The following is a 27800-nucleotide window of genomic DNA, read 5'->3' as shown; positions in this document are numbered from 1 at the left end:
GGCGAGGCTGTCATTTAGAATGGATGGAGAGATGCAGAGCTTCCGAGACCGGCAGAAACTGAAAGAATATGTGACCACTAAGCCAGCCCTGCAAGAAATATTAAGGGGGGTTCTATAAAAGGACAAAGACCCCAACAGTGATATAGAACAGAAATTTATAGAGACAATCTATAGAAACAAGGACTTCACAGGCAACATGGTGACAATAAATTCATATCTTTCAATAATCACTCTCAACGTGAACAGCCTAAATGCTCCTATAAAACAACACAGGGTTGCAGATTGGATAAAAAGACAGGACCCATCCATATGCTGTCTACAAGACACTCATTTTGAACCTAAAGATACATCCAGACTGAAAGTGAAGGGATGGAGATCCATCTTCCATGCCAATGGACCTCAAGAAAGCTGGGGTAGCAATTCTTATATCAGACAAATTAGATTTTGAGCTAAAGACTGTAGTTAGAGATACAGAATGACACTATATCATTCTTAAAGGGTCTATCCAACAAGAAAATCTAACAATTGTAAATATCTACACCCCCAACATGGGAGCAGCCATCTACATAAGCCAACTGTTAACCAAAATAAACAGTCATATTGATAATAATATGTTAATTGTAGGAGACCTCAATCCTCCACTCTCAGCAACAGACAGATCATCTAAGTAGAAAATTGACAAAGAAACAAGAGCTTTGAATGACACACTGGACCAGATGGACCTCATAGATATATACAGAACATTCCACCCTAAAACAACAGAATACTCATTCTTCTCGAGTGCACATGGAACTTTCTCCAGAATAGACCACATACTGGGTCACAAATCAGTTCTCAACTGATACCAAAAGATTTGAGATCATTCCCTGCATATTCTCAGACCATAATGCTTTCAAACTGGAACTCAATCATAAGAAAAAATTTGGAAGAAATTAAAACACTTGGAAGCTACAGACCACTCTGCTCAAGAGTGTTTGGGTCAACCAGAAAATCAAAGAAGAACTTAAACAATTCATGGAAACCAATGAGAATGAAAACACATCAGTCCAAAACCTATGGGATATTTTTGCAAAGGCAGTCCTAAGGGGGAAATACATAGCCATCCAAGCCTCACTCAAAAAAATAGAAAAATCCTGAATTCACCAACTAACTTTACACCTTAAAGAACTAAAGAAAAAGCAACAAACGATGCCTAAGCCATGCATTAGAAGAGAAATAATTAAGATTAGAGCAGAGATCAATGAATTAGAAACCAGAAACACAGTAGATCAGAAATGAAACTAGAAGCTGGTTTTTTGAAAGAATTAGTAAGATCGATAAACCACAGGCCAGACTTATCCAAAAGAAAGGACAAAGGACCGAAATTAATACAATTGTGAATGAAAGGGCAGAGATCACGACTAACACCAAGGAAATAGAAACAATTATTAGAAGTTATTATCAACAAATATATGCCAACAAATTGAGCAACCTGGAAGAAATGGATGCCTTCCTGGAAACCTATAAACTACCAAGACTGAAACAGGAAGAAACAGACAACCTGAATAAGCCAATAACCAGTAACGAGATTGAAGCAGTAATCAAAAACCTCCCAAAAAACAAGAGTCCAGGGCCTGATGGATTCCCTGGGGAATTCTACCAAACATTCAAAGAAGAAATAATACCTATTCTCCTGAAGCTGTTTCAAAAAATAGAAACAGAAGGAAATCTTCCAAACTCATTCTATGAGGCCAGCATTACCTTAATCCCCAAACCAGGAAAAGACCCCATCAAAAAGGAGAATTTCAGACCGATATCCCTGATGAATATGGATTCCAAAATCCTCAACAAAATCCTAGTTAATAGGATCTAACAATACATTAAAACGATCACCCACCATGACCAAGTGGGATTTATCCCCAGGATGCAAGGGTGGTTCAACATTCACAAATCAATCAATGTGATAGAACACATTAATATGAGGAGAGAAAAGAACCATATAGTCCTCTCAATTGATGCAGAAAAAGCATTTGACAAAATGCAGCATCCTTTCCTGATTAAAACTCTTCAGAGTATGGGGATAGGGGAACATTCCTCAAGTTCATAAAATCCATCTATGAAAAACCCACAGTGAATATCATCCTCAATGGGGAAAAGCTGAGAACCTTTTCCTTAAGATCAGCAACACCACAAGGATGCCCACTCTTGCCACTATTGTTCAACATGATACTAGAAGTCCTAGCAACAACAATCAGACAACAAAAAGAAATAAAAGGTATTCAAATTGTCAAAGAAGAAGTCAAACTCTCTCTCTCTTTGCAGATGACATGACACTTTATGTGGAAAATCCAAAAGACTCCACCTCCTAATTACTAGAACTCATAGAGCAATTCAGTAAGGTGGCAGGATACAAAATCAATGCACAGAAATCAGTTGCTTTCTTGTACACTAACAATGCAACTGTAGAAAGAGAAATTAGAGAAACGATTTCACTTAACAATAGCACCCAAACCCATAAGATACCTTGGAATAAAGCTAATCAAAGAAGTAAAGTATCTACACTCTAGGAACTACAGAACACTCATGAAAGAAATTGAAGAAGACACAAAAAGATGGAAAAACATTCCATGCTCATGGATCGGAAGAATAAACATTGTTAAAATGTCTATGCTACCCAGAGCAATCTATACCTTCAATGCCATCCCGATCAAAATTCCAATGATATTTTTCAAAGTGCTGGAACAAACAATCCTAAAATTTGTATGGAATCAGAAAAGACCCCAAATCGCCAAGGAAATATTGAAAAAGAAAAACAAAGCTGGGGGCATCACGTTGCCCGATTTCAAGCTATATTACAAAGCAGTGATCACCAAGACAGCATGGTACTGGCACAAAAACAGACATAGAGACCAATGGAACAGAATAGAGAGCCCAGATATGGACCCTCAACTCTATGGTCAAATAATCTTCGACAAAGCAGGAAAAAATATGCAATGGAAAAAAGACAGTCTCTTCAATAAATGGTGCTGGGATAATTGGACAGCTATATACAGAAGAATGAAACTTGACCATTCTCTAACACCATACACACAGATAAACTAAAAATGAATGAAAGACCTCAATGTGAGACAGGAATCCATCAAAATCCTAGAGGAGAACATAGGCAATAACCTCTTCGACATCGGCCACAGCAACTTCCTTCAAGATACATCTCCAAAAGCTAGTGAAACAGAAGCAAAAATGAACTTTTTGGACTTCATCAAGATAAAAAGCTTCTGCATAGCAAAGGAAACAGTCAATAAGACAAAGAGGCAACCCACAGAATGGGAGAAAATATTTGCAAATGACACTACAGATAAAAGGCTGGTATCCAAGATCTATAAAGAACTTCTCAAGCTCAACACTCCCCAAAAAATAATCAAGTCAAAAAAGGGGCAGAAGTCATGAACAGACACTTCTCCGAAGAAGACATACAAATATAGGCACATGAAAAAATGTTCATCATCATTAGCCATCAGGGAAATTCAAATCAAAACCGCATTGAGATACCACCTTACACAGTTAGAATGGCAAAAATTGACAAGGCAAGAAACAACAAATGTTGGAGAGGTTTTGGGAAAGGGGAACCCTCTTACACTGTTGGTGGGAATTCAAGTTGGTACAGCCACTTTTGAAAACAATGTGGAGGTGCCTCAGAAAATTAAAAATAGAGCTACTCTATGACCCAGCAATTGCTGTTTTTTTTACATAAATAAAGAAAAATCTTAAATGTATGCAGGCAGAAAACACAAATTATCTAAAATGGAAAAAAATCAGATGGCATCAGATTTCTTTGCAAAACTATCTGTCAGAAGACCACAGAACAATGTCTGAAGAATTTAGAAGAAAATGATTCTGTTCTAATAACTATATAATTAGCCAAACAATTTTTCAGGTGCTAAAATTTTTTTTTTTTCATTTTTAGTTACCCTAGTGATTTTATCAAGTGATAATATTTTTATTCTAGAAGTGGATGCCTTAAAAATTCCATTCCTGCATTTTAAAATGCAGTGCAGGTAATAATTTGTATTTAGTTTGAAGAAACTTAAATTTCAGATAAGCAAAAATAAAAAATTTAAATGATCCATAGCGCCGCCTCTAAGATAATAAAAAAATTGAGCATTAAACTTTGCTGTATATCTTTCCAGACTTCCCCATAACCTGTAAATGCATGTGTACATTTTACAAAAATCACAGAAATGGTACTATACTATACATATTACTTTGAAACCCATTTTATTTACTGATCAGAAGATCATGAATATATTTTCATGTTAATTAACATGCTTATACAATTATTTTTTAATGACTGCATAGTTTTTCTTTGTGTGGATGATCTATTAATGATTTATTCAGTCATGTATGATTGGGCATTTGTTTCTAATTTTACAAATTTATAAATCATGCTAATATCAATATCTTGCATATCCATTCTTGCCCTCTTGACCTTCTAAGAGCATAAGTGCTATTCCAAATCAAGTGTATATTTAATTTTTTAAAGTTTTAATTTTAATTCCAGTTAGTTAACATACAGTGTTACATTAGTTGCAGGTGTACAATATGGTGATTCCACAATTCCATACATCATCTGGTGCTCATCACAACAGGTGTACTCCCTGATCCCCATCACCAAATAAACCCATCCCCCCACTCCTGCCCCTCTGGTAACCATCAGTTTGTTCTCTATAGTTAAGAATCTGTTTCTTGATTTCTCTCTTTCTCTCTCTCCCTTTGCTCCCAAGTGTCCATCCATTGATGAAAGAAGATGTCGTATATATAAATATATATAGATATATACACAATGGATGTTATTCAACTGTAAAAAAGAATGAAATCTTGCCATTTGCAACAACATGGATGGAATTAGAGGGTATAATGCTAAGTGAAATAGGTCAGAGACAGGTAAATACCATAGGATTTCACTCATATGTGGAATTTAAGAAACCATCAAGTGTATATTTAAGAATCTTGATTGATATTGTCAAACTGTCTTCCTGAAGACAGTGCTCATCTTCCCTATAACCTTGTTAATACTTAGCATTTTCATTAAGTTTAATGTGTGCCAATCAAATAAACAGAAAATTGTATCTCTTACTGAAATACAGTTTTTCATACTCTTTTATGCACTGTTAGTGTTTTGATTTAAAAATACCCTTTATTTTTATTGATTAGTTAGAGCTTCTCTATGTTAATTATATTGGTGGTTTGTCTCATACACTGTATTTTCATGGGGTTTCTTTGATATACAGAATTTAAGAAATATATCTATATCTTTATATCTGTATTCAAACCAGAAATCTCTTCCATTGTGGATTTGCCTTTGGTGTTGGGAAAGTCTATTTTCCATTTCAATTTACATGGAATTTATATTGGTCCTAAGTTGTGAGAAAGGAATACAGCTTTATGATTAGCCCAGAGTTTCCCCAGAATATGTTTTATGGACAAAAGTTCTGTGGGATGTTGATGGGATTAATCAAAAGAAGGATTTTATGATCAACTTGGGAAACATAAGGTTTAAGCAAAACTGTCAGGTTTCTTTACTATAATACTTAATTGGGGGGGCGGGGAGCCTATTCACTGCAATATAATTTGAAGTAGCCAAACAGTAGGAACAGTTCAAATATACATTGAAATCATACCAGATAAATAAATGATATTTTTCCATAAAGAGGAATACTATGCAGCTGTAAAAAAAAAAATGAGAATGCTTGCTCCATATGGTGAGAAAGGAATCTGAGATAAGTTGTTAATGGAAAAACAAGAATAGGGTGTATTATCTATTTTGTGTAAGAAAGAGAACAGTAAGATCACATACACAAACTTTTTAAGATAAGCATAAAGGAAACTTTAAAAAGCTCACCAGAAAGTAAGAATAGTGGCTAGAGGGAGAAATATTTTCCTGATTACCATTTTACACTGTTTTTCTAAACCACATGAATGTATTTCCTATGAAAATAAAATGAAAACATTTTTGAATGGAAAGCCTCTCAGAGGCTTCAGTGTGCTAATATATATTGTGACTCTCCAAGCTGCAGGCAGTGGTGGCTTATGCAGTTGCCTATAAAGTCATTTGAGTTAGAGAATTCTACAAAATTTTGGTTGATCAGGTTTCCCTCCAAATTTATGGAATAACCCTTACAGATTAGACATGCCATCTGTAGCATATACTAAATACAACATTTTATAGTCTTGGGTTTCTGTCTGTGTGTACAGGTGTATGATTTCTGTTCTGTTTTTTTATTGATTAATTCTATCCCCAGAAATGATATTTTCATATCTGGAAGAGCGAGTCACTTCTTATCATTGTTCTTCATTATTTTGCTGATATCAAAAATAATTCTTCTTGTTCAATATTTCCTTGAACGATTTTTATCCTATTGTTCTTTTTAAATGACTTGCTTTATCAGTTACCTAAACATACTTGTGGAAAGTTTGTGGAGAACTGATAGCTTTATGGAATTATATAAAGATAGAAGGGCGTTTCCACATTTTGACTACTGTGAATAATGCTGTTATGAATACTGGTGTACAAATAGAAAAAAAAGAGATAGGAAGGAGACTGTTTCCTATATGAACCTTAGATAATTCCCAGCGTTTGAATCAAGTGAAATGTATTTCTCAAATATTCTCTTATGCTATTCAGTAAAATCTAAAATAGCATAATGCTTTAATTTTCTTCATATACTCTTATTTCCTAAATATTCAAAGTGTTTTAATTTTGTTTTTGCTGTCAAGGAGATCTGTTATACGTTTATTTTCTCAAGGATTATTACTGATATAAGCTACTTTTTTCTTTAATAGATATTATATTTTAACAAATTTATTTTGACATTTATTGAAACAAATATATGATGTTTTCCTTTGACCAATTAATTAAATGAAATATAACAGATTTCCTGATAATTTACTAACCTTATTTGCTGGAAAAAGTCATGCTCAAAAACAAACCATTGCTATTTTAAAATCATTTTGATTTTTTGGTGACTTTTAATTAGGATGTTTGCATATATGTTTGTAAATGGAATTGGCCTGAAGGTTTGTTTTTGGAGTTCTGGGTTTTGTTAGTTTTTTACAATTATATTGTGCCAAGGGTGTATAACAACTTAGCAAGAACTCCATATGGTTTTGAACTCTTGAAGAGCTTATAGGGTATTTGAAAGAATTTCTCTGCACAAATTTTGGTCCCAGTGCCTTTCATAAATGGAGTTCTTGAACAGTATTTTCATTCCTATCCCCTCAAGCTGTGTCAATTTGATATTCACAATTTTGTAGGAAATCATCATTTTTATCTTACTGTCAATTACACTCTCTGGCCTGGGGGTACCTTGTGCCCAGTCTAAGAGCAGCTACCTCTGGAAGCTGATTATGGCAGCCCAAAAGAACCTCAAACTAGGGGATCCCATCTTTCTCAGGCTTACACTTTCCCCTCCGAATTAGGGGCTGTTATTTTATGTCTTGTCTATGACAGTCCTTGGTGGTGGCTGTCTCTTCTTTGGCTCTATCTGCACAGTATCTACCAGAAATGTAGTGAAATTTCTGGCATTTGTATGGCAACCTTCTTAGTTTCTGTATTAATGTAGGCTTTTTTTTTTTTTTTAAAGTTTCCTCCTCCTCCTTCTTTACTCTGCTCACTTTAATTTTTTTCTGGGAGTTAAGGTTAAGGGATTATTTTTATGCAATCATCTTTCTCTGAAGTGTCAATGTACTTTTCATTCTTGGCTTAACTGCTTTTCATCAACAGCCAAGACAATACCAGGGGCCCTGGGCTGTATCTATAAATGTAGCAGGTGTCAGGGGAGGAGATTAATCATAACAGCTAGCATAAACAATCAGTCCTGGAAACACAAATATGCTGACACCCCCTTGGCCAAGGCCTGGAGCAGCTTGGCAAAGGATCCACATTTCTTTTCTTTCGTTTATTATTTGTGAAATAATCAAGAAGGTGGAAAATTTGAGAAGTAATGCTCCAGGTACATTTTCTGACATTCCCTTTCCCCTCATACTCTGTCGATTAGCTGATTTTCAATTTTCATTAATATTAATGAAAAGATACATATAAATATAAAATTTCAGCTAATTTCTGATGATGGGCTGTAAAATATAAAAGACAAAATGCTGCAAAAAATAACAACACATATTTTTATAGTCTTCCTTACAACTGGTACATATAAAGAATTATATTAGATACACATAAAGACACATTCATGTTCACATCCACAAAATTTCCAGGTAATTAAAGTCACGAATGATGCTGTTTTCTGGCATAGACTCCTTTCCCAGAACAATTGGTAATATTTGGAATTCAGAATAGGCATGTCTTACTTCTTGCTACATAGTTCTACTGCAAAGTTAGGTACGTAGAAGTTTAATTAATAGAGAATGATATATAACCAATATTCATAAATGATTCAGGAAAACTGAAATCCCCCCACTGTCTAAAGCTCATTCATTTGGATGTCTTTCTCATTTTTCATCCTCATTACAGACTTTTTCTTGGCCTTGGTGATGGGCCCTCTGATGAAGAGATGTTGGCTCATTCATCTTCCTTGTCCTCAGGGGCCTTGCCCTGGAACCTTCTGGGACCACTGCAGCTTGGCAGCCTGTGCAGCATCCTCCAGAGTGGGCTTGGCTCTGAATAACTTTGAAAGCTATGGCACATTCCTCCTCATTTTAGTAGAACAGGGAGGTCGATGTATTTTTCAAAGCCAAATGTTTCTTTTTTACACTTTCCTCGTCCTCTCACGTGTATTTTTCTCCACCAAGAGGAGTCACTTTGGGTCATCCATGAAACCAGTCAATGTACTCCCCCTTCATAGGACTTCCTGGGCAGTGTCACAGTTCACCAGCTTGCAAATTGTGGCAAACACTCAATTACGGATGATGATATTACTGCACTAATAACGAGCCCACATCTTCACTTTCATGAATGTTACAACATTAGGATATTTTCTATAACCGTGCACTGTAAACATAAGCAGGGGATGGCAGAAGGCACTGAAGCAGTCCCTGCAGGGATCTAAGGATATAGCTAGAAGCAGCTTCTTTTAAAACTTAGTGTTTTATCTTAGGTCAGCTGAAAGAACCCACTGGAGTAATCAATTTTCAAAGAGCAGATTAGTTAACAAAATTATCATTAATTTTTCTAAAGGTCTATTTATTTATTTGAGAGAGAGTGTGTAAGAGCAGAGGGAGAGGGAAAGAATCTCAAGCAGACTTCCCACTGAGTGCGGAGCCTGACACGGGACTGGATCTACACGACCCCGACACCATGACCTGAGAGAACTCTAGAGTTGGACACTCAACCGACCGAGCCAACCAAGTGCCCCCCAAATTATTAATTATGGACACATATAAACATATGTGCATATGCATAAATTCATATCAGTTTGTAGAAACAAGTTTAATGTTATAGGAAATCATTTATGATATGGTAAGTGAAATAAGCAGATAAAAAGATGTATATACAAATTACTCCTATTATGAAAAGATATTCAATCCTACTCATAAAAAGAGAAATGCAAATTTTAACTATAATGGGCAAAAATCTAAAAGCCTGATAATATAGAACTCTGTTGGGAAAGCTGTAGAAAAACAGGGACTTCCATACACTGCTAGTGAGTATGTAAATTAGTACCATCCCATATGGAAGGCAAATACCAAAATTAAAATGTTATATATCTTTGACTCAGCAATTCCATTTTTGGAATTTTTTTGCTATAGATAGCCTTGCATGATATATGTGAAGGCTATCCACGGCTGCACTCTGTAATAGCAAAAGGCTGAAGATAATCCAAAGTCCACCTAAAGTGTGATTGGTTAAATAACATTGTACATTTGTAGCGCGGAGTACTGTGTAGCTGAGAAAAAGAATAGAGGAGCTCTTCATGAATTAATATGGAAATATCTCTAAGATATATTAAATTTTAAAAATAGGATATAGAATGAGGTGCATAAAAAGCTACATTTTATGTTACAGAGAGGGAAACAGCTTATATTTGTGCTGACCTGTATCTATGTAAGACACTCACAGAAGAAACTAAGAACAGTATTTACCTAGAGAGGGAATAAGAGACTGGAAGAATATTCATCAAAATGTTAGAGCCTTTCATGAATGATGGGCATACAGATGATTAAAGAAATTAGAGGAATTTTCTGTAGACTCCATAATCTATTCATTTTAAAAATGCAAAATAAAGTTTTAAATGATTTTCCAGGAAACTGACCAAGTCTGTTGGTAACATTTTATAGCCCAGAGGTGGATGCTTATGAATAGCAGCAAGGCGGGTGGGGGGGGGGGAGCTGTGGAGACTGTCTGGGTCTTATGCTCTGCTTAATGTTTGCCACTCCTTCCAAGGACAGCATTTGTCCCATACACTCTTAGACCAGTTGGGAAAATTCCAGGTGGGCTGAAGTATAGAAGTCAGCAAGGCAAAATGCACAGGGTCAAGTAAGCATGAGAATGAAGTGGGGTCCATCCATACTTTGGCTTATTCAAAGGTAAAAACTTATGAATAATATCATTCTAAGCAAAGCTCCACATCTCAAAAGGTAATTTCTTAGGAAGGAACTTTTGGGGTTATCCCAATGAGAGCAGTTTCTTGAATCCTTTTACAAAGGATTTTGTAAAAGCAAAATCCTTTGAATAGCATTTAATTTACAGTTTAAAAATTTGAAGCATACATTCCAGAAAAAGTGGATGAACAAAATTATCCGCTATTATGAATGATTTTTAAGCCAACACTCATGCTACTACCACAGAGATCGAGAAATATAATAGTGTCAGCCCCTCAGAAGCACCTCTAAGTGTCTCTTCTTGATCATACCCCTTTCCCTCCCATGAGAGAGAATCATGTCCTCACTTTCATGGTGACTACTGCTTTGTTTGCTTTTATAGTTTTACCACCTCCTGATGTGCTCTTGAAGATGTACTTTCATTTTGTTCATTTTGTTTTAAAACTTCGTAAGAGCCATCCATGTTGCATGGAGCTACATTTTGTTCATTTTATTAATTACATAGTATTCTGTTACATGCTTGTGTCACAATTTTATAGCCATCCTACTGATGATGGACATTTGGAATAGCTCCAGTTTGGGGCATAACGAACAATGCTGATCTGAACCACACGCTAGCTGTATTTGGGTGCACACATGCATGCATTCTTCTAGGGCAATCAGCCCCGAGCGAAACTGTGGGGTTATATAGTGTATGGAGAGCTTCTGCTCTTCTGGATACTACAAAATGTTTTCCAATATGGTTTTATCAATGTATACTTCTTCTAGCAGTCTACAAAGGTTCTCATTGTTTCCTAATTTCACCAAAAGTTCTAAATTCTTAGTTGAGCCAGACTTCTTAACATTTGCTAGTCTAATGGGTGTGCAGTAAGATGTCATTATGGTTTTAATTTGTATTTCACTGGTGACAAATGAAGTTGTGTGCCTCTTCACATATTAATTGGTCATTTGGACACTTCCTTTTGTGAAGTGCATGTTCAAAACTTTTGCCTGTTCTTTTATTGGATTGCCTTTCTTTAATAGTGCTTAATTTAATCCATGTATTAATAAAGAGTCTGAATGATGAATGATCAGGGCTGGAAGTTCACCATGCAGCCAGAAGGCAAATGCAGCAATCTAAGATTTTTCACAAAACCTTTTTATGTAATTAGCTGGCACAAATTATTCATCAGGCAAATTGGGCCTAAGCATCTGCCCACCACACTGTCTGCTGCCAGTCATCTACCCATGCACCCAGATCAATGACTGATGCTGATGGCAGTAGTTAATACTCACCAGACTCTTCCCATGTGCTTGGCACTGGGCTAAGCATGTGCCTTACTTGCTTCTCTTAATACCTCTATGTGGAATGTTCCATTCAGCTTAGAGGCTTAAATAACTGGACCATGATGACTCAACTAGAGAGTGATGTGGCTGGGAGTTGATCCCTCATTTAACTCCAGAACCCATGTTCCTAACCTAATTATTACACTGCCTTAAACAAAGTTTCCTCCTGGTTTCAAATTTGGGATTATTGCGTGCTGTGGAAATGGCAGTCGGTTCTAGCGGAAGACAATATAATGAAGTACTTAGGTTACAGCTAGTAAAACTTAAATTCTCTAAAAGTATATCATAATACATTATGAAGGATATTGACAAAAAGGAAATAGACTTACATAAAGCTTGCTATGCACTTGAGTTACATTTGCTTCACAGCACATATGTGGATGACAAATATGGGTTCTTTTAACTTACTACTGTATCCATAAGCATTTTACACATCCTGAGTAGATAAAATCAGATGCTCTTCTCCAGACTCATTTTTTTAAGGTTAAAATCAAGAAATAAACGTATGGTATTGTCTTTCTCTGACTGACTTATTTCACTTAGTATTACACTCTTCAGCTCTACCCATTTTGTTGCAAATGGCAAGATTTCCTTCTTTTTTATGGCCAAACAATATTCCAGTGTGTGTGTGTCTGTGTCTGTGTGTCTGTGTCTCATATCTTCTTTATCCATTCATCTTCACTCATATGTGGAATTGAGAAACAAAACAAATGAGCAAAGGGAAAAAGAGAGGGAGAAACAAACCAAGAAAGAGACTCTTAACTATAGCGAAGAAACTGATGGTTGCCAGAGGGGAGGGGATGGGGAGATGGGTGAAATAGGTGAACCCTTAGCATGGTGAGTACTGAGTAATATATAGAATTGTGGAATCACTACATTATACACCTGAAACTAATATAACACTGTATGTTAACTATACTGGAATTAAAATTAAAAATGTAATAAAAATAATAAAATTTTAAAAAATAAACAAATAAAAGAAAGAGGAAGTTTAAAAAATCATGAAATAAACAATGATGGCAAACCTAACTATGCATCCAGTACAGCTACCCTAAATTCTCATTGCAAGGAAATAAGACAATCCGGCATATGCTGTATCGAGTCTCAAAGGGCTTTCTTAGTCACTAATAAGCATAAAACAGCAAAATATTCAAGCATAAGACAGCAAAATGTTCAAACTTTAAAAACTACTATTTCTTGGGCAAGACTCCAGAGATCTGTGGAAATACCTTTGTTTCCATGTTAAACTTTGAATTTGTTGGAGGATAAACTAACTGTATTTTGAAACAAAACTGTAGGAAGGTAACCAGACTTGGAAAAAATCATGAGAGCCAAGAGCTGAGCTACAGACCATGCAATCAAAGGCAGTTTCTAAGCAGTTTCTAGAATGGGCTTTAATTCACAGGGCTTTCATTTTTCCTTTTTGAGGGAACCTTCTGGCTCGAACATGTTCGGGGGCCCTGTACAGCTTGTAAAGCTATGTTCTTCCTCCCACTGAGACCCCACTCAGGCTTGTAGTTTCATTTGGAAGAATAATTTTCAATGTCTGCTTCTAGGCTGAGCATTAATCCCCCCACTGCTTGATCGATTAAATCCCACTGCCTGTGTCTGGAAGGCAAAGTCTGGGCTTTATGTATTGCTTGCTGGCGAGCCCCATTTCTGTGCTCCATGGAACAGGTGCAGCAGCATAACTCTCCACAGCAGGCTTTCAGACAGTCGGATCTTGGGGGTCAACAGGTAGTGTCTTGTGTTACCATCTAGTGAGTTTAAAGGCCTGTAATGATTCTACCGCTATCTGATGAATCTGGTTCGATAACATTATCTTACCTTTCCTATGGCATTTAATAGCTTACAAGGGAAGGATACATGATCTCATTTGTGCTTCATAGCAGTTGTTTATGGGAAGCGGTGCTTTGTCGCTTTCAACTTTAACAATGAGGGGGGACGTGATTCTTGCCCAGAGTCACGTAACTAGTAATGGCAATCTTGTTATTAAGACATAGATCACCTGATTATTAACACCAGTTTTCTTTTATGATTCACATAATAAACCCGAGATAGGAGGATTATAGAGAACTTTCAAAAGGACCCACATTATCAATGTGCTCTGAGCCCAGAAAACTGATGGTAATATAAATGTCACATTGCCACTTACCTGAGCAGAACAAAACAAAGAATAAGCCATTTCAGTGTTGCCTCTAGGAGAAGTCTTGGAGAAAATTGCCAGGATTTCTTTGAAAACCCTTAAATGAGATCAGTCAGTCCCCCGAAGATAAGCAGGCCTGCTTTGTAGGGAAACTTATAATTCATAAGGTCTCATTGTACTGGCTTTGCCTTCCCATGCATTTGAATGTGTATCTTATTTCTCCACCTAGAAAACCCTGGAAGATAGGTGCTGTGGCTTGGTTTTCCCCAGAGGCACAGCCTGAGATAAAGATTCAAGTGCAAGTGACTTAGTTAGAAGGAGAAAGAAACACCAGTAGGGAGTAGGGCAGTGATACAAGGAAGGGTGTGTCATTGAGCCAGCTGCCGCTGGGGTGACTGGAGCTTCACCCCAACACAAAACCTTGGACACGGTGTAAAACACACACCTCAGAGACATTCCACCTGTGGGCTGAGGGAGCTGGGGTATTCATACACCGGTTCCTATCTGTTGTTGAGAACTGCTGGGAGCAGGGGATAATTCCCCCACCTCTGGCATGCTGAACAAGAGGGCAGAGTGGCGATCTGTAGGTGAGGAAAGAGCTCCCAGGCAAAGCAATGTAGACACTGGCAGGGCAGAGTCATTGGTAACCCACGGAGAAGATGGAAGAACACCTGGATGGTAGGCTATAACAGGATCCAGGTCCCACATTTTTCTAATTTTCATTTGAAGTCCAGAGTAGTATTTGGGAGATAAGAGTCCCTTGATAATGATGGACACATCAACTTGATATCAGAGTGGTTATGAAGAAATGCTTACAGAAAGACACTAAATCCCAACCAACAAAAGAGCATGGAAAGAAAGAAGAAACAAGAAAAGACAAAGAAGGCACCACTGGGGAGTCATTCCTACTCACACTTTCTCGTAAATCTTGTCAGGATGCTCTGGCCATTCAATCATACACACCACTCTGTTGGGCATGGTCTCTGTGGTTGAGTAGTAGCCCTGGGGGAAGGCCAGTAGGAGAGCCAGGACCCAGATGACACAGATGACCACCTTGGTGGCTGTGGCTGACAGCCGGGGCTGGAGGGGATGGATGATGGCCATGTACCTGGAACAGAGAAGAAAGGATAAATTTCTGATTTGGTCACCAAAATTTGCATTGGCAATTAGCATTGTCCCTACCAACGAAAAACTCCAGGGAAACCTTTGACTTCTGATGATTTTTATTACTATTTTCTGATCCTTTTTGCATATTCTATCCTTAAATTTTATGACTCCTAGGACATAAAACCCTAAAATCCATAGGAAAAGACAACCAGGTTTTTAAATATTTAGAACCCATCTAGCAACATTCCAGGAGAGACGTTTTCATCATTAGAATGCTCATGCTGGGGACATGATAACCAAGTATAGATCAGAGGGATACAATAGAATTAGAAGGACAAGAAAAATGTCGTCAATTTATTCAATATAAAGGCTGTCTTTATCCTTTTTGGATTAAGGAATGATGTTGATAGAAATAGTGGTTTTTAAAAGTTCTTATGTGGCAATTGAAAAGGCTAACAATCTTATATTGGTCTCTACAATGTGAGGAACAATGAGTGTGTGTGTGAGAAAGAAGTAGCCTAAGAGAAAACATCAGCTCCAGGTGAGATCTTCATCCGTTCTTTGAACATCTAGAAGTCAGTGTGTGGCTACCAAGGCATGCCTCACGGGGAGAAGCAGTCTCCACCTGCTGAGACAGACACACTTGGGTATATTAAAGTCCAGGGTGGATGGAACCTCATTTGCAGGAAGGGGGAAGAAACGTGAATGATGACTCAGGACTTGGAGTCACTCCCCCATGTCCTCTCCCCCGGGATGGAGCCCCGAATGAGTGTGTCCACACGTTTGAATTTGTGCCACCTCTGAAATGTAGCAGAGATCTTAGGAATAAATATTCCAATCAACATTTCATATCAATTACAATCACATCAATTCTGAATCCTCCGTTTTAAAAGGCATCTTACTCTGTGTATTTTTTCTTGCAAAGTTTATGGATCCATCCCTTAAAATATGTATCCTTTGTCAGAGTAGAAATTATGTCTCACACTGCCTTTGGGGTTTAAATATTATCGGACAAAACCTTACATTTGATTCTCTGATATGCAGGTATTTCTGGCTTCTGTGGGACGGAATGGCCAATGGAGACTTCGGAAAAGAGCAGACAAATAGCAGCCCAGCTGTCAGCTGGATGCACATAATTCCACATAATTCTTTTTCTACACCCTTTGGACTCCTAGGATCTGTAGGCTAGAACTGGGGCCACGGTTGTAAGTAAAGCAATTTCACTCAGCATGTGCTCTACAAATTCGCACTGGGCACCTGCCGCATGCAGAACAGAGCTTTTCCTTCTCAGCTCCAAGCTTCTAATTTCTCTGGGGAGAGTAGACGCATAAATAGGCAACCACAAAACACGACAGTAGGATATGTGACCTCAACTGGTAATCTGATAAATGCCTTAGAGCCTCACGGAGGCGGCAGAGGTAATCAAGTCTTGGTATGGCAGGGGGACTGTTGGAGGCGCTTAAAGAGGTGCATTTAGCTGGATTTGGGACAAGTCTGCTGGGCATCCAGCTGGAAGGGAAAGAAGCATTCAGAGCCTTCCTCTCTTCCTCATGTTATGATCAGATCTGACTCCCTGTCTGGCTCAGTTTTTGTGAAGGCTTCTTTGAGTGACCTTTTATAATTCTAAACTTTAAAACACCTTTCTTCACATTTTCTTGCTAGCGACCTGGGTTTTCTTCTCTGGTCTTTTCTAGTGATGCCACTGAAGCTGTTCAGTGTGTGGAGGTTGGATACTAGGCTACCTCATGTCAGCCTTCACATATATGATTAGAAGTGATAACCTTCCAGAAGAAAACCCTCAGAATCTCTTCTTTCTGCCTCTTTTGGAAAAAATGGGCAGGCGGTCTAGAAGTCAGGAGGGAGTGGAATTCGGAAGAGACTTGGAACAGATATTTTGGTGGGGGTGAGCAGTAAGCCATAAATCTTTGGGCAAGTTTCCTCGGTTGAGTTGGTGGCCATAAAGCCTATCATTCAGCTATTGTCTACAGCACCAGATGGGCAAAGACAACTCTCAAAATGCCATGAATCAAACACTGTCTGTCTTCTTTAGGTTACCCTAAGGGACCATAGATTTGATGCCCTTCCATCCTTGGGGTGGTCTCCTGAAAAGAATCCTGAGACGTCGTGATTTCCCTCCTGGATCTGCCTCTTTCTTGCTGCCTGAAGCCAATGGAGCACTGATTTCCTCTTCAGTCATGGAGTGGCGGTGGACAGGGAAATGCAGAATCAGAGCCAATGGAGGTGAACTGTGCAGCTACTAATGTCCTTTCCAATTTGGTGAAGGGCTGGACCTAGATGGTCATTAATTGTAGGCTGGCTTACTGGATCATTTCCCAGAGGCAAGATCTTCCCCCTACAAAGCTGGACACCTAGCCATGCAGAAGCCTTTCCTTGCCAGCACCATCCAGGCTTCTGCTCTCACTGTAGCTGTGTCTTCTCAGGCTCCATAGGAGCTTGAGGAGACTGCACAAAGGAGAATGTGCTAATTACATCGCCCCCTTTTAATATTATCTCACATGCAAGATTTTAATTTGCTTTTAACTCAGGATAAGCATTCAATCTTAAATAAATGTACCTTAACACCCATGCCCGTGCCCAAATTGGCAATACACCATTCAAAATCTAACGTGACTGGGGCTTAAGGGGAGCTGCATCGGCATACTGGTGCTATAGCTCCAAACAGGTTGCAGAAAGTCATATTTTAACTTTATTGCAAAAATTACAATTTGGGAGCCCATTTCAGTTAACTCTGCCATTTCTTGAGTGGAGGAGCCATTTCAGTGACAGATGAAAGTGTTACCCGCATAAAGCCAGAGAGAATACAAAAGGTTGGCCCTAAAAATTGTATTTTCATTTGTTCAAAATAGAGTCATTTGTAGATCTTTCTCTATGCCTTTCTTCTTTTTTACCTTTCTTCCTTCTTTCTTTGGAAATCCTCACTTCTGGAGCTTATGTGACATGCTTCTTTCTTACACCCCAAATCTAGTACCCCCTGGGAAAACTTGTCCGTAGACGGATGCATATTTTCTTTCCTGCTGACCATTCCTAGCTTGGATTCCATTAACATACCTTTATATATTTATTTGTAACCACCCTGAACAATTCTTGCTTATTCAGTTATGACTTATCATTGAGGAAGTGCCGCAAGCCTTGGGAAAATGGATTCAATAAATATTTATTGACTGCATTGTGCTCAAGAGACCAGAAGGCAGTCAATGAAATGTCTTTTCTGGTTTATGCATTAATCATCAGGCTGACAGAGAAAGGGGTCCGGGGGCTGTGTGGGATGTGGATTATGTTCTCCACTCCAGGTTGTTCTAGTCCCACGGAGGGCTGGTGGCTCTGATTTGAATTGTATGTAGCCTCCCAGCTCAAACACCTGAGGTGCTATCCTCCCCTTGCATGATCATGCTTTATAAAAAGAACTCTCCATAGAGTCTCTGAAATCTGGCAAAATATAAGGCTGCACATTTTTTTTTAAAGGCAGAGTGAAACAATAAGTGAAGAAGAATCCAATCTTTTTTTTAAATTTTATTTATTTATTTGACAGAGAGAGAGAGAGATAGCAAAAGCAGGAACACAAGCAGGGGGAGTGGGAGAGCGAGAAGCAGGCTTCCTGCCGAGCAGGGAGCCCGATGTGGGACTCGATCCCAGGATCCTGGGATCATGACCTGAGCCGAAGGCAGACGCTTAACGACTGAGCCACCCAGGCGCCCAGAATCCAATCTTCTGATAAGCCCCAGTATCCTCATAATATGTCCTCTTATACTAGCCCTAAATCACCTGGCAGAGAGGATGTCTTTCCTCTGCCAAGAGATCTCACCTCCCAGGCCCTCCCTCTGGTTCCAGTCCCCACTCTCCCTCATCCCCACTCACTCCCTCCCAGGATGGTTTCCGTCAAGGGACTACATCCGCCTGGGTTCAAATGACAAGGAATAGTGACAGCTGAGAGCATGGCTGCTGTAGTCTAGCTCAAAGGTTGGCGAACTTTTCCCGTAAAGGGCCAGATGGTAAATATTCTAAGCTTTGTGGCCCACACAGTTTCTGTTATAACTACTCAACTCTGCCTTTGTAGTGTGAAAGCAGACAAGGCAACTGTCTTGGGCGTGACTGTGTGCCAGTGAGACAATTTACAAAACTGGTGGGGGCCGTGCTTGGCCTAGGGCCACAGTTTGTTGATCCTTGGTCTAGTTGATAGGAAGTGAAGAACAGGAGGAATAAAAACCGTAGGAGAACATGGTGTACTCTTCAGAAACACTCTTTAGCTTTGGCAGATGGAGGACTCTAAGACTAAAGCTCATTGGGTGGATAGATCTTATAGCCCACAAGGAGCTAGTAAAGTGGTCAGCCGCCATTCATGACTCCAGAATCTAGCCGCTTGTCTGAGTACAGTGGTCACTAACCCATGATGTTTTTACCCCTTGATCTTCTGGCTGGCTCCTACTTATTTTCATGGCTTGGCCCATTTATCATGTCCTGTGACTGGGTTTAGGTGCCCTGCCTTTCCTGCTGTGAAGATCTCTAACCTTGTGTGGACCACATTTCAGTTTATTTGCCTGTCTACCTTGTCTTAATTCATCCTTGACAGATCTTTTGCAGATGGCCGTTGCTGTGACTTTTTCAAGCTGGTTTCCTTGGCTTCCCTCAGTGCCCAGGACATAGTAAAAACTCAGTGAAAGCTTAATTGAATAAATGAATATGAAATTTCTTGGTATATAGCAGGGGCTCCATAAATGGTTGTTGAATAAAAATAAATGCAGTAGGAGAACTACATTCTTACTCCACCTTCATTCTTCCCAGTCTGAACATATGTGAGACTATTACGGGGGAATAATTATTGCTCAGTGTTTTCTGTGATACAAACATCCAGGATCATCCTGCAGGAAGGACTTCACTGGACCTGGGTCTTCAGAATTTCCCATCTCTTGACATTAAGCCCTTACACAAATTCTCAATAAGTATTTGTTGACTAACTTCCACGCTGACCGCTATGTAGAGAATTCAGTCTCACCACGTGGCATCTCCCTCCAGCTCTTCTTCTGAACAAGAGGCTGCTCCATCCTTTCCCCTCCTACTTCCCACCCCATTCCATCTCAGAGAACACCTGCTGGGGCATCAGTTGGGGTTCTCTCCTAGGACCTTTCTTTAATCATCAAAACCCTCATTTAGACAGATCACGTGACCATAACTTTGTCCACTCAACTAAGCTCAAGCATCACACAACTATAACCAAAGAGGCCTTTGAGCAGCCAACAGAAGTGACCTGAAGTTCACGTACTACCAAAACATTTTTGTTAATGGCAAAGCCCCTTGAGTCCCCACCGCTATGTTATGCACAGTTCCAAGAAGCAGGAGTTTCTGGCCTCTCAGCCCAACATAGATTCATAGCATTGTCGGATTCATTTTAAACAAGTGCCAGCTGACAGCAATGGCACAGTCAACAAAACCATAAGAAATAGGTGCAAAGACAGATGGAGCTGAGAGCCTGGGACAATTTAGAGTTAACTGAAGGAGAGATGGAGCTAACTGATGTCTGAGCCATCCTGCCCCATGTGTGATCAGAGGATCCATGTGGTTCAAAGGTGATTCAGATATAGAGTCTCCAGCCAGGGCTGCCATAAAAGTACACATGACTAAGGCCTGAAACGAACTATGGGGAAAAAAAGCAGTAAAGATCCAAACCAAGTACAGTATCCTGCAGGCTTCTGCCTGTAGAGGTGGGGCCAGATTTGCATGAAAACTTAAAGCAGAGGCAACTGGGATGGAAGGGTGGGGTGAGGGGGGGTTCAGAGAATGGCATGTTCCCACCTCCTTCTCCTTGTCCTCCAGGGCAGCCTCTCTTCTCCCACAGACCTCCTTTTTTCACCAGATAAAGGCAGGATCCTGTGAGTGAGGCACTCACTGTTGGTTGTACAAGTGCAGAGTTGGATCCTGTCTTTGGATATTCTAAGTGTAGATTTTTTGCATTCATTTTTTATATTTTAAAATATTTTTTATTTTGATTGCTGAATTATTTGTGCCACCTTAAATTCTGCACCCAAAGTGAATGCCTCACTTGCCCTACTCTAATCCCAGCCCTGATAATATTGCCCACTCAAGTACTTCAGGTGGGATAATCACTGATGAAATGAGGTGCACTTGGACTTAGGTAGTGGTGGGACTATTGTTCAAAGCTGCTGGTCCCGACAACCCCCTGATAAACAGTTATGCTGTGTCCTCTGCCTGCAGCCTTGTAATGCCCAGGTCACCAGAGCATGGGTGGCAGGGTTGATGTGAAGCCTGGAAAATTATCGCTAGCATGAGCAGAATGGAGGCTGAACAATTCTACTGTAAAGAGTAATTTGGACACCCTTGCTACTGTGATTTTGCCTTTTATTGTACATGCAAATCCACGACTATTTATTTTATTGACTGATTGGCTGATAGTGCTTTCTTACTTAAAAAAGCTCTTTGATAGCAATAAGTTATAAACAAACAAAAGTGTAAGTTTAATGAAAAATTATAGGCTTGATTTCTGCTTTTCATTAAAATTAATGATGAATGTGTGACCTGCACACAGGGGTTGTAGACATTTACCTTCTATGGAGCCTCAGTGTTACCACTGAACATGTGGAAACCAGAGAACACCAATCTGCTAAAGAAGCAGCAACATCCACACCAAAAAGTTAGTAGTTACTTTAAGCCAAATGCATCCAAAGACGTTGACATATGCAGTGAAAATGGTGTGTTTGCCCATTACTCTGTGAAGCATGACTTTTCATTTAGATTAAATGACTGTTCTAAATTAATTTCACTAATTTTCAGTTCTAATTTTTCTTTTGCATGTACAAAAGATCAAGTGATAGCTATTAGTATCTTGGCTCAGTTAGCAGAGGACTTGGCAAATAGCTAAACGATTCTAATTTTATATCACTGTCATCAGATTTTTCAAATAGGAAATCAGGTAATTTCAATAATGGTTCAATTATTTCATAATATAATTCATGGAATCAAAGTTTTGGGAAGTAGAAACAACTGACATTGTTAATATTATCATGAATTCATTTCAAATTTCGACAGTGAAGATAAATTGTTTTGTTTTGATACTAATATGAATACAATGTGGTAAAAATAATGTCCTTATGAAAATAAGAAACCTATGGAACAGAAATATACTTGGAGACGTATAACTTGCCAAACAAGCTCTGGTATTTTACTAATTAAAATAGAAGCTGAAGTTGTTGAAATTTACAAAAATTTTTGTAGGTGCAGAGTAACTGAACTAATTTTTTTCTTTTTTGTTAGTAAAGTTGATAATGAATACAAACAAAAGTATACTTCAATAGGCTTTTGGAAGTGTTTAAGCCTTTGACAAACTGTTTTGTGAATTAACCTACATAATAATACTAAACTTTTTGCCCCTGAGTCCTCTAAGTCTTGGTTGCATTTTGTTTAAAATTAATTGAATATCTTTAATCAAATATTTTTTAAAAAATATTTTATTTATTTATTTGAGAGAGAGCAAGAGAGATCACAGAGGGAAAGGGAGAGGGAGAGGGACAAGCAGATCCCCGTTGAGCAGGGAGCCCAATGCGGGGCTCAGTCCCAGGACCCCGAGATCATGACCTGAGCCGAAGGCAGAAGCTTAACCAAATGAGTCACCCAGGTGCCCCTTAAATGCCAATCTTTTTAATGGAGCATCCCAAAATATGAGCTTCTGAAGCTTTTAGAAAATGATAATTTTTTAATACAAATCTGGTAAGTAAAAAGACCCTGAAACGTAACCCTAAAAAGGCAAGAGAGGAACTGCACAAAGTAAACAATGAAAGCTCTAAGGTGTGCACAATTTAATTTTGGAATTCTTGAACTGCTCTTAGGAATATTTTCACTTGTGGGAAAAATCTTTTGATAGATCTCTATTTTTTAGTAAATAATTTGTACTCTCAGAATGGACTGGTATGAACTTGGAGTGGACTGCAATTTTGCAGTATTTAAATTTGGTAAAAGAGACCACTTATTTACTAACTTAGACAACTTAGTTTTTTTCTCTTAAATCTGTCTTTTTGTGTCTTTGTGCTACATTCTGGATACTTATTTTGGATCAATCTCCCAGTTCATGGACTTTCTCCAGCATATCTAATCTATTATTAGAACTGTTTATTAATTTACATTTCAACTCTTATTATTTTTCATTTTTATAATTTTGACTTGCTTATTTTTCAACATGTTTGATCATTCTTTGTATTTTTCACTTGGTCCTCATATTTTCAAGCTTCTTCTTTATAGCTTCTTTTTTTAATTTCTTTATACATAATACACATAGTTTATATTCTGTCTCTGTTAACTCCAATAACTTAAGTCTCCTTGGGTCTGTCTCTGCAGGTTCTCACTCACACTGATCTGTTTCATTATCTGTTTCATTTTGACTGCATCCTGCTTATTTTCCTTGGAACTTTATCTGTGAGAATTCATTGATGCCTGGGTGGAAGGTAGGTTCCTTCCGAGATTTGCAGTAGTTTCTGCCAAGAACCTGGGAACACTTCCAGGCTGGGACCACTGTGAACTAGATTTCTGTGTGAGATTTTTTTTTTTTTTTTTTAGATCAATCAACTGATACAAATTTGGTCTGTGTACCCATGTGTGGACTCCTTTTCTGCTGCAAACTTTCAGATTTTTTTTTTCTTTCTATTTACTCTGCACCAAGGTTAGAGATGAACAATTTTCCTTATGGTCCCTGGAAGGGCAGGCATTTATTTACAGGTCTTTTTTTTTTTTTTTTTTTTTTTTTACACTGAGGGTGTAGCCCTTTGCTTCTCAACTTTAAGAAAATTTATCCTGTTAGACAACCCACGACAGGAAGGTCCTAGGCTTTGGGTCTTAGCCCTGTACCTTAACCTGTGAGTCAAAGTCAAGATCAAATACCCTCAGAACAAAAACTAGCTTCACTACTCTGTCCAATAATTAGAATTCCTGACCTCATTTAAATTTTTACCTAGGGTGCCTGGCTGGCTCAGTTGGTTAAGTGACTGCCTTTGGCTTGGGTCATGATCCTGGAGTCCCAAGATCAAGTCCCACATCAGGCTCCCTGCTCATCAGGGAGTCTGCTTTTTCCTCTGACACTCCCCATTCTCATGCTCTCTCTCTCTCATTCTCTCTCTCTCTCAAATAAATAAATAAAATCTGAAAAAAATTTTTTTTTACCTCAGTATTCCTGATTTTCTTGCAAGAAAATGAATGCATTTAAGAAGTTTACATGCATATATAGTATCATATCCAGAATTTTTTAATTTCAAGATCATCAATCAGGATATCTAGTCTGCCATTTGGCTGAAAGCAGAAGTTCTGATCTTATTTTTATTTTTTATTGTTTTATTGTCGAATTATTTGGTGTAAAAATTCAAAGAATACAGGAGGAGATAAAGGGAAAGCTTCTCTCTTACTCTGTTCCCTTAGAGAAACACCTAGCTAACATACTGAGCATTTGAGAAATGCCAGGCTCCATTCTCTGTGCTTTCTGTGTATGAACTCATTTTACCTTTCACCAACTCTTTGAGGCAGGCTACTGTTATGACCCCCAATTTCCAAATGAGGAAACAGACTGAGAGGTCAAGTAAGTCATCCACCAAGTGGTGGTGCTGGGTTTGAACTTGGCCGTCTGGCTTCAGAGCCTCTGCTTTGTTTTGTCCTCCTCCCCACCCTTTTGCTTTGCTTTTATATCATGGCACTATCCAGGACTCTCAGACCTACTGCCAACAATGGGTGCGGTCTTCTCTTCTCTACACGTATAAGCCTGTATATTCATGCCTTTTTTTATTCATTCATTCAATAAACATATGTGATCCCCTTCGATGTGTCAGGTAAGAGCTCAGTATCTCCCTGTTGTGAAGAAGTCTGTCTAGAGGGAGAGGTTTATCCTTGTATTGTAGTGCAGATGCAATGTGTTGTGTGTGGCAGGAAAGTTACAACGTGTAGGAGGCATGGAGCAGACGGGAGGCCATTTTGGCCTGGGCAGAGAGGCCAGGGAAGTTTCCCAGTGGAGGTGATATTTAAATGTGACCCTGAAGGATGAGTTGGTGTGTACATCTATATAGAGCTGTATGCAACATACTTCCTTGGAGGAGGCAACAGCATATACAAAGGTCTGGTGACCTGAAAAAAAATGGCTTGTTTATAATCACTTCTAACATTTTATGAGATGCTTCTCAGGAAGGAGCAAGTAATGCATCTTCTATTCTTTTGAATCTCTGACAAGGCACAACATAACCCCGTGGTGACCACCCACTCACTGACTTAATGTCCCCCTCTATTAAGCAAGCAGATGTTGGCCTCTGAGTTTGCTCCTTGCAGATCTTGATGGGAAAACAAGGATAGAGGATTGCGTGAGGAAGGATACAGTCATGTGGTCTCTGTTGATGACAATGCCCAGAGGGGATGCTAGCCTCCAAGGGAACATATGGAGGATGCTGGGACCAGGGCTGCCAAACAGAGCCAGAGCCCAGGAGAGACAAACATGCTTTCCAGAAAGTAAACATTCCTCAGGCCTGTGTTTACAGACCACCCAGTGGCCTGTCCCGCTGCTGATGGTGCGCTTCCTCAGTCTGCATGGCCGGAGCTGGAGACCTTGCTGCCTGAATTATGACTTTCTTCTTCTCAAGGAGTTCTCCGCACAGAACATACCTCTTTTACTCTCCCCCTTGCTCTTACTGCTTTTTCAGCTCCTTAATCTCTCTCAGGGTGATTTCTCGGAGTATCAGTTTTCTCCTAGTGAAGGAAGGACATCTTTGTAATGCACACTCCCAGAGGCAGCTCAGTGTCTTCTCAGAGTCTCAGTGCCTAGCTTAAGCCCGGGTACCTGGCGCAACACACACTTCAACTGCATAAACCATCAGCGCAACTGCCTGGATCCCCGGTCAGGTGCCCAGAGGTAGTCAAATGGCAAAAGGCCAATGAGGCTGCAGCGTCACCTTACTAGCTGTTGCCTAGAATGGAAGAGCTCAATTGACAGCTTAAATAGTATTTCACGGGAAAAATATAAACAGGAGCAGTAGTGTTCATTCCCCACAGTTCCCGTGTGTGAATTCCACTGAGACATTTAAGCAAGGCAATTGCTGAAGCGTGATGTCACAGACTGGTGAAGGGGCACTGAACTTTGGCCAGCTGCACAACAGACCCTCTTAGGGTTTGCTGGAATGAATAGTCTCCCGGCAGCAGACCCCAAGACCCCACTTCCCTGGTTAAGAGGAGTCTGATTCATCCTCTCTCTGTCCCCTAGGCCTCCCCCTCCACATAGCATCCCGTTTCACTGTCTTTTTTGCAAATCTCATTTCTGAGACTCATTAGAGGCCCACCAGAGAGCTACTGTGATACCGGGAACTAGTGGGGTGTTGTCAGAGGAGAGGGCACACAGGCTGTGAGTGTGGGCGTTGCACGGGAGAAAGCACCTTCACAAGCGAGAAGGAGGTGCATGGAGAGGGCAGGGGTTGACAGGACAGGGGCTTGTGGAGAGGGGCCCCGGCACATCATCTGACAGGGCACGGCCCACCGCCCCACATTTCCTGAGTCCTCTGTCCAGCCTTCTTCTCTGGCCTTCTGAGGGTTGGTTGTTCCCTCGGGACGTGTAGGTCTGAGCTCCAAGGGGCTTGGCCCTCACTTCCTTCTCATAGAGCCCAGGCCAGAGGCCTTGGCATTGGCAGTTACTGGTGCCACAGAGGAACAAAACCCAAATCCCCTTGGAGTAGAAGTCAGAGAGAACTGACCCCTAGTTTTTAAATTTTTCGGCACTGACTGGCGTGAGCTTCTCGCAAATCATCTCCTCTCCGAGACTTAGTGTCCTTATTGGCAAGCAATTTCTATAGATGTTCTGTGAGGTCAGAGTGAAGGTTTGGCTGTGAGTCTTGGCCCCAAGGTGCCTCTGCTCCCACCTCCCGAAGGCTGTCCCTCCTTCACCCCTGTCCCACCTCATAGGACCTCTCACCCCACGGCTCTCAAAGCCCGTCACTCCCATCAGAAAGGGTCACTTTCATAACAGGGGCTTTCACTTTTCCAACTCATGTGCGCATTGGGAGGATCAAATAAGAAAATAAAAAATTAAGGGCTTATAATTACTAGAGAGGCACTATTAGGCAGACTCCCCAGACAGGCCCCAGAAAGACAGGGCAAAAAGGCAACTCATCCAGGTGTGTTCTGTCACCTTCGGAGCTTTTGAGAGATCATGGACAATGGGGGGTGGATGACAGCAGAGCAGAGCCTGGCTAACTCTCTAGGGAACCTGTGGTGCCCACACTGGCTCAGGCAGGGACCTCAGCAGATAAGGATGTCCTAACTGCCAGTTTATATTGTCCCTCGGGAAATTGATAGGTCTACTGTAACTTCTAACTAGAAGCCCCTCGGGCCATGGATCAGGTGAGTATGTCCATGGTGCTTGCATGCTGATGGCACACAGGACCTCAGTGACTATGGAGGCTGTTAGGGTGGGGGGGGATTAGAGGTTGTTTAGTCTGATCCCTTCACTAGACACAGGAAGACACCAAGCATGAAAAATCAAGGTCAAGTTAAGGCCAAGTTGTGCTTAAAGCCAGTGGTGGCTCCGGAATTTCTATATTGGAAGGGCCAGGGGAAGAAACTGGGTTGAGGGAAGGTGGGGGGACTTTAGATGAAATTGAAAAAGTGTCATCTGTTTAGATCAGCAAATAGGAGGGAAGAGCTAGTGCAG

At 39.7% G+C, this 27800-nt stretch overlaps 1 protein-coding gene across 1 annotated transcript in view; it reads right to left on the bottom strand.

The window, feature by feature from the left end:
* TACR1 (tachykinin receptor 1) overlaps positions 1-27800 on the bottom strand; it is a 161698-nt gene that overhangs the window by 68979 nt on the left and 64919 nt on the right. The window contains exon 3 of the mRNA XM_045884687.3: positions 14916-15110. Coding sequence (XP_045740643.1) covers positions 14916-15110 — 195 coding nt within the window. The remainder of the gene's footprint in view (positions 1-14915; positions 15111-27800) is intronic.

This window comes from Mirounga angustirostris, unplaced genomic scaffold (assembly GCF_029215605.1).
Source record: "Mirounga angustirostris isolate CCGP_5_RB_7025 unplaced genomic scaffold, mMirAng1.0.hap1 SCAF_10, whole genome shotgun sequence".
In the NCBI taxonomy this organism is placed as follows: Eukaryota; Metazoa; Chordata; class Mammalia; order Carnivora; family Phocidae; genus Mirounga; species Mirounga angustirostris.
The sequence above is the reverse complement of the archived record's forward strand: the minus strand, read 5'-3'. Positions and strand labels throughout refer to the sequence as shown.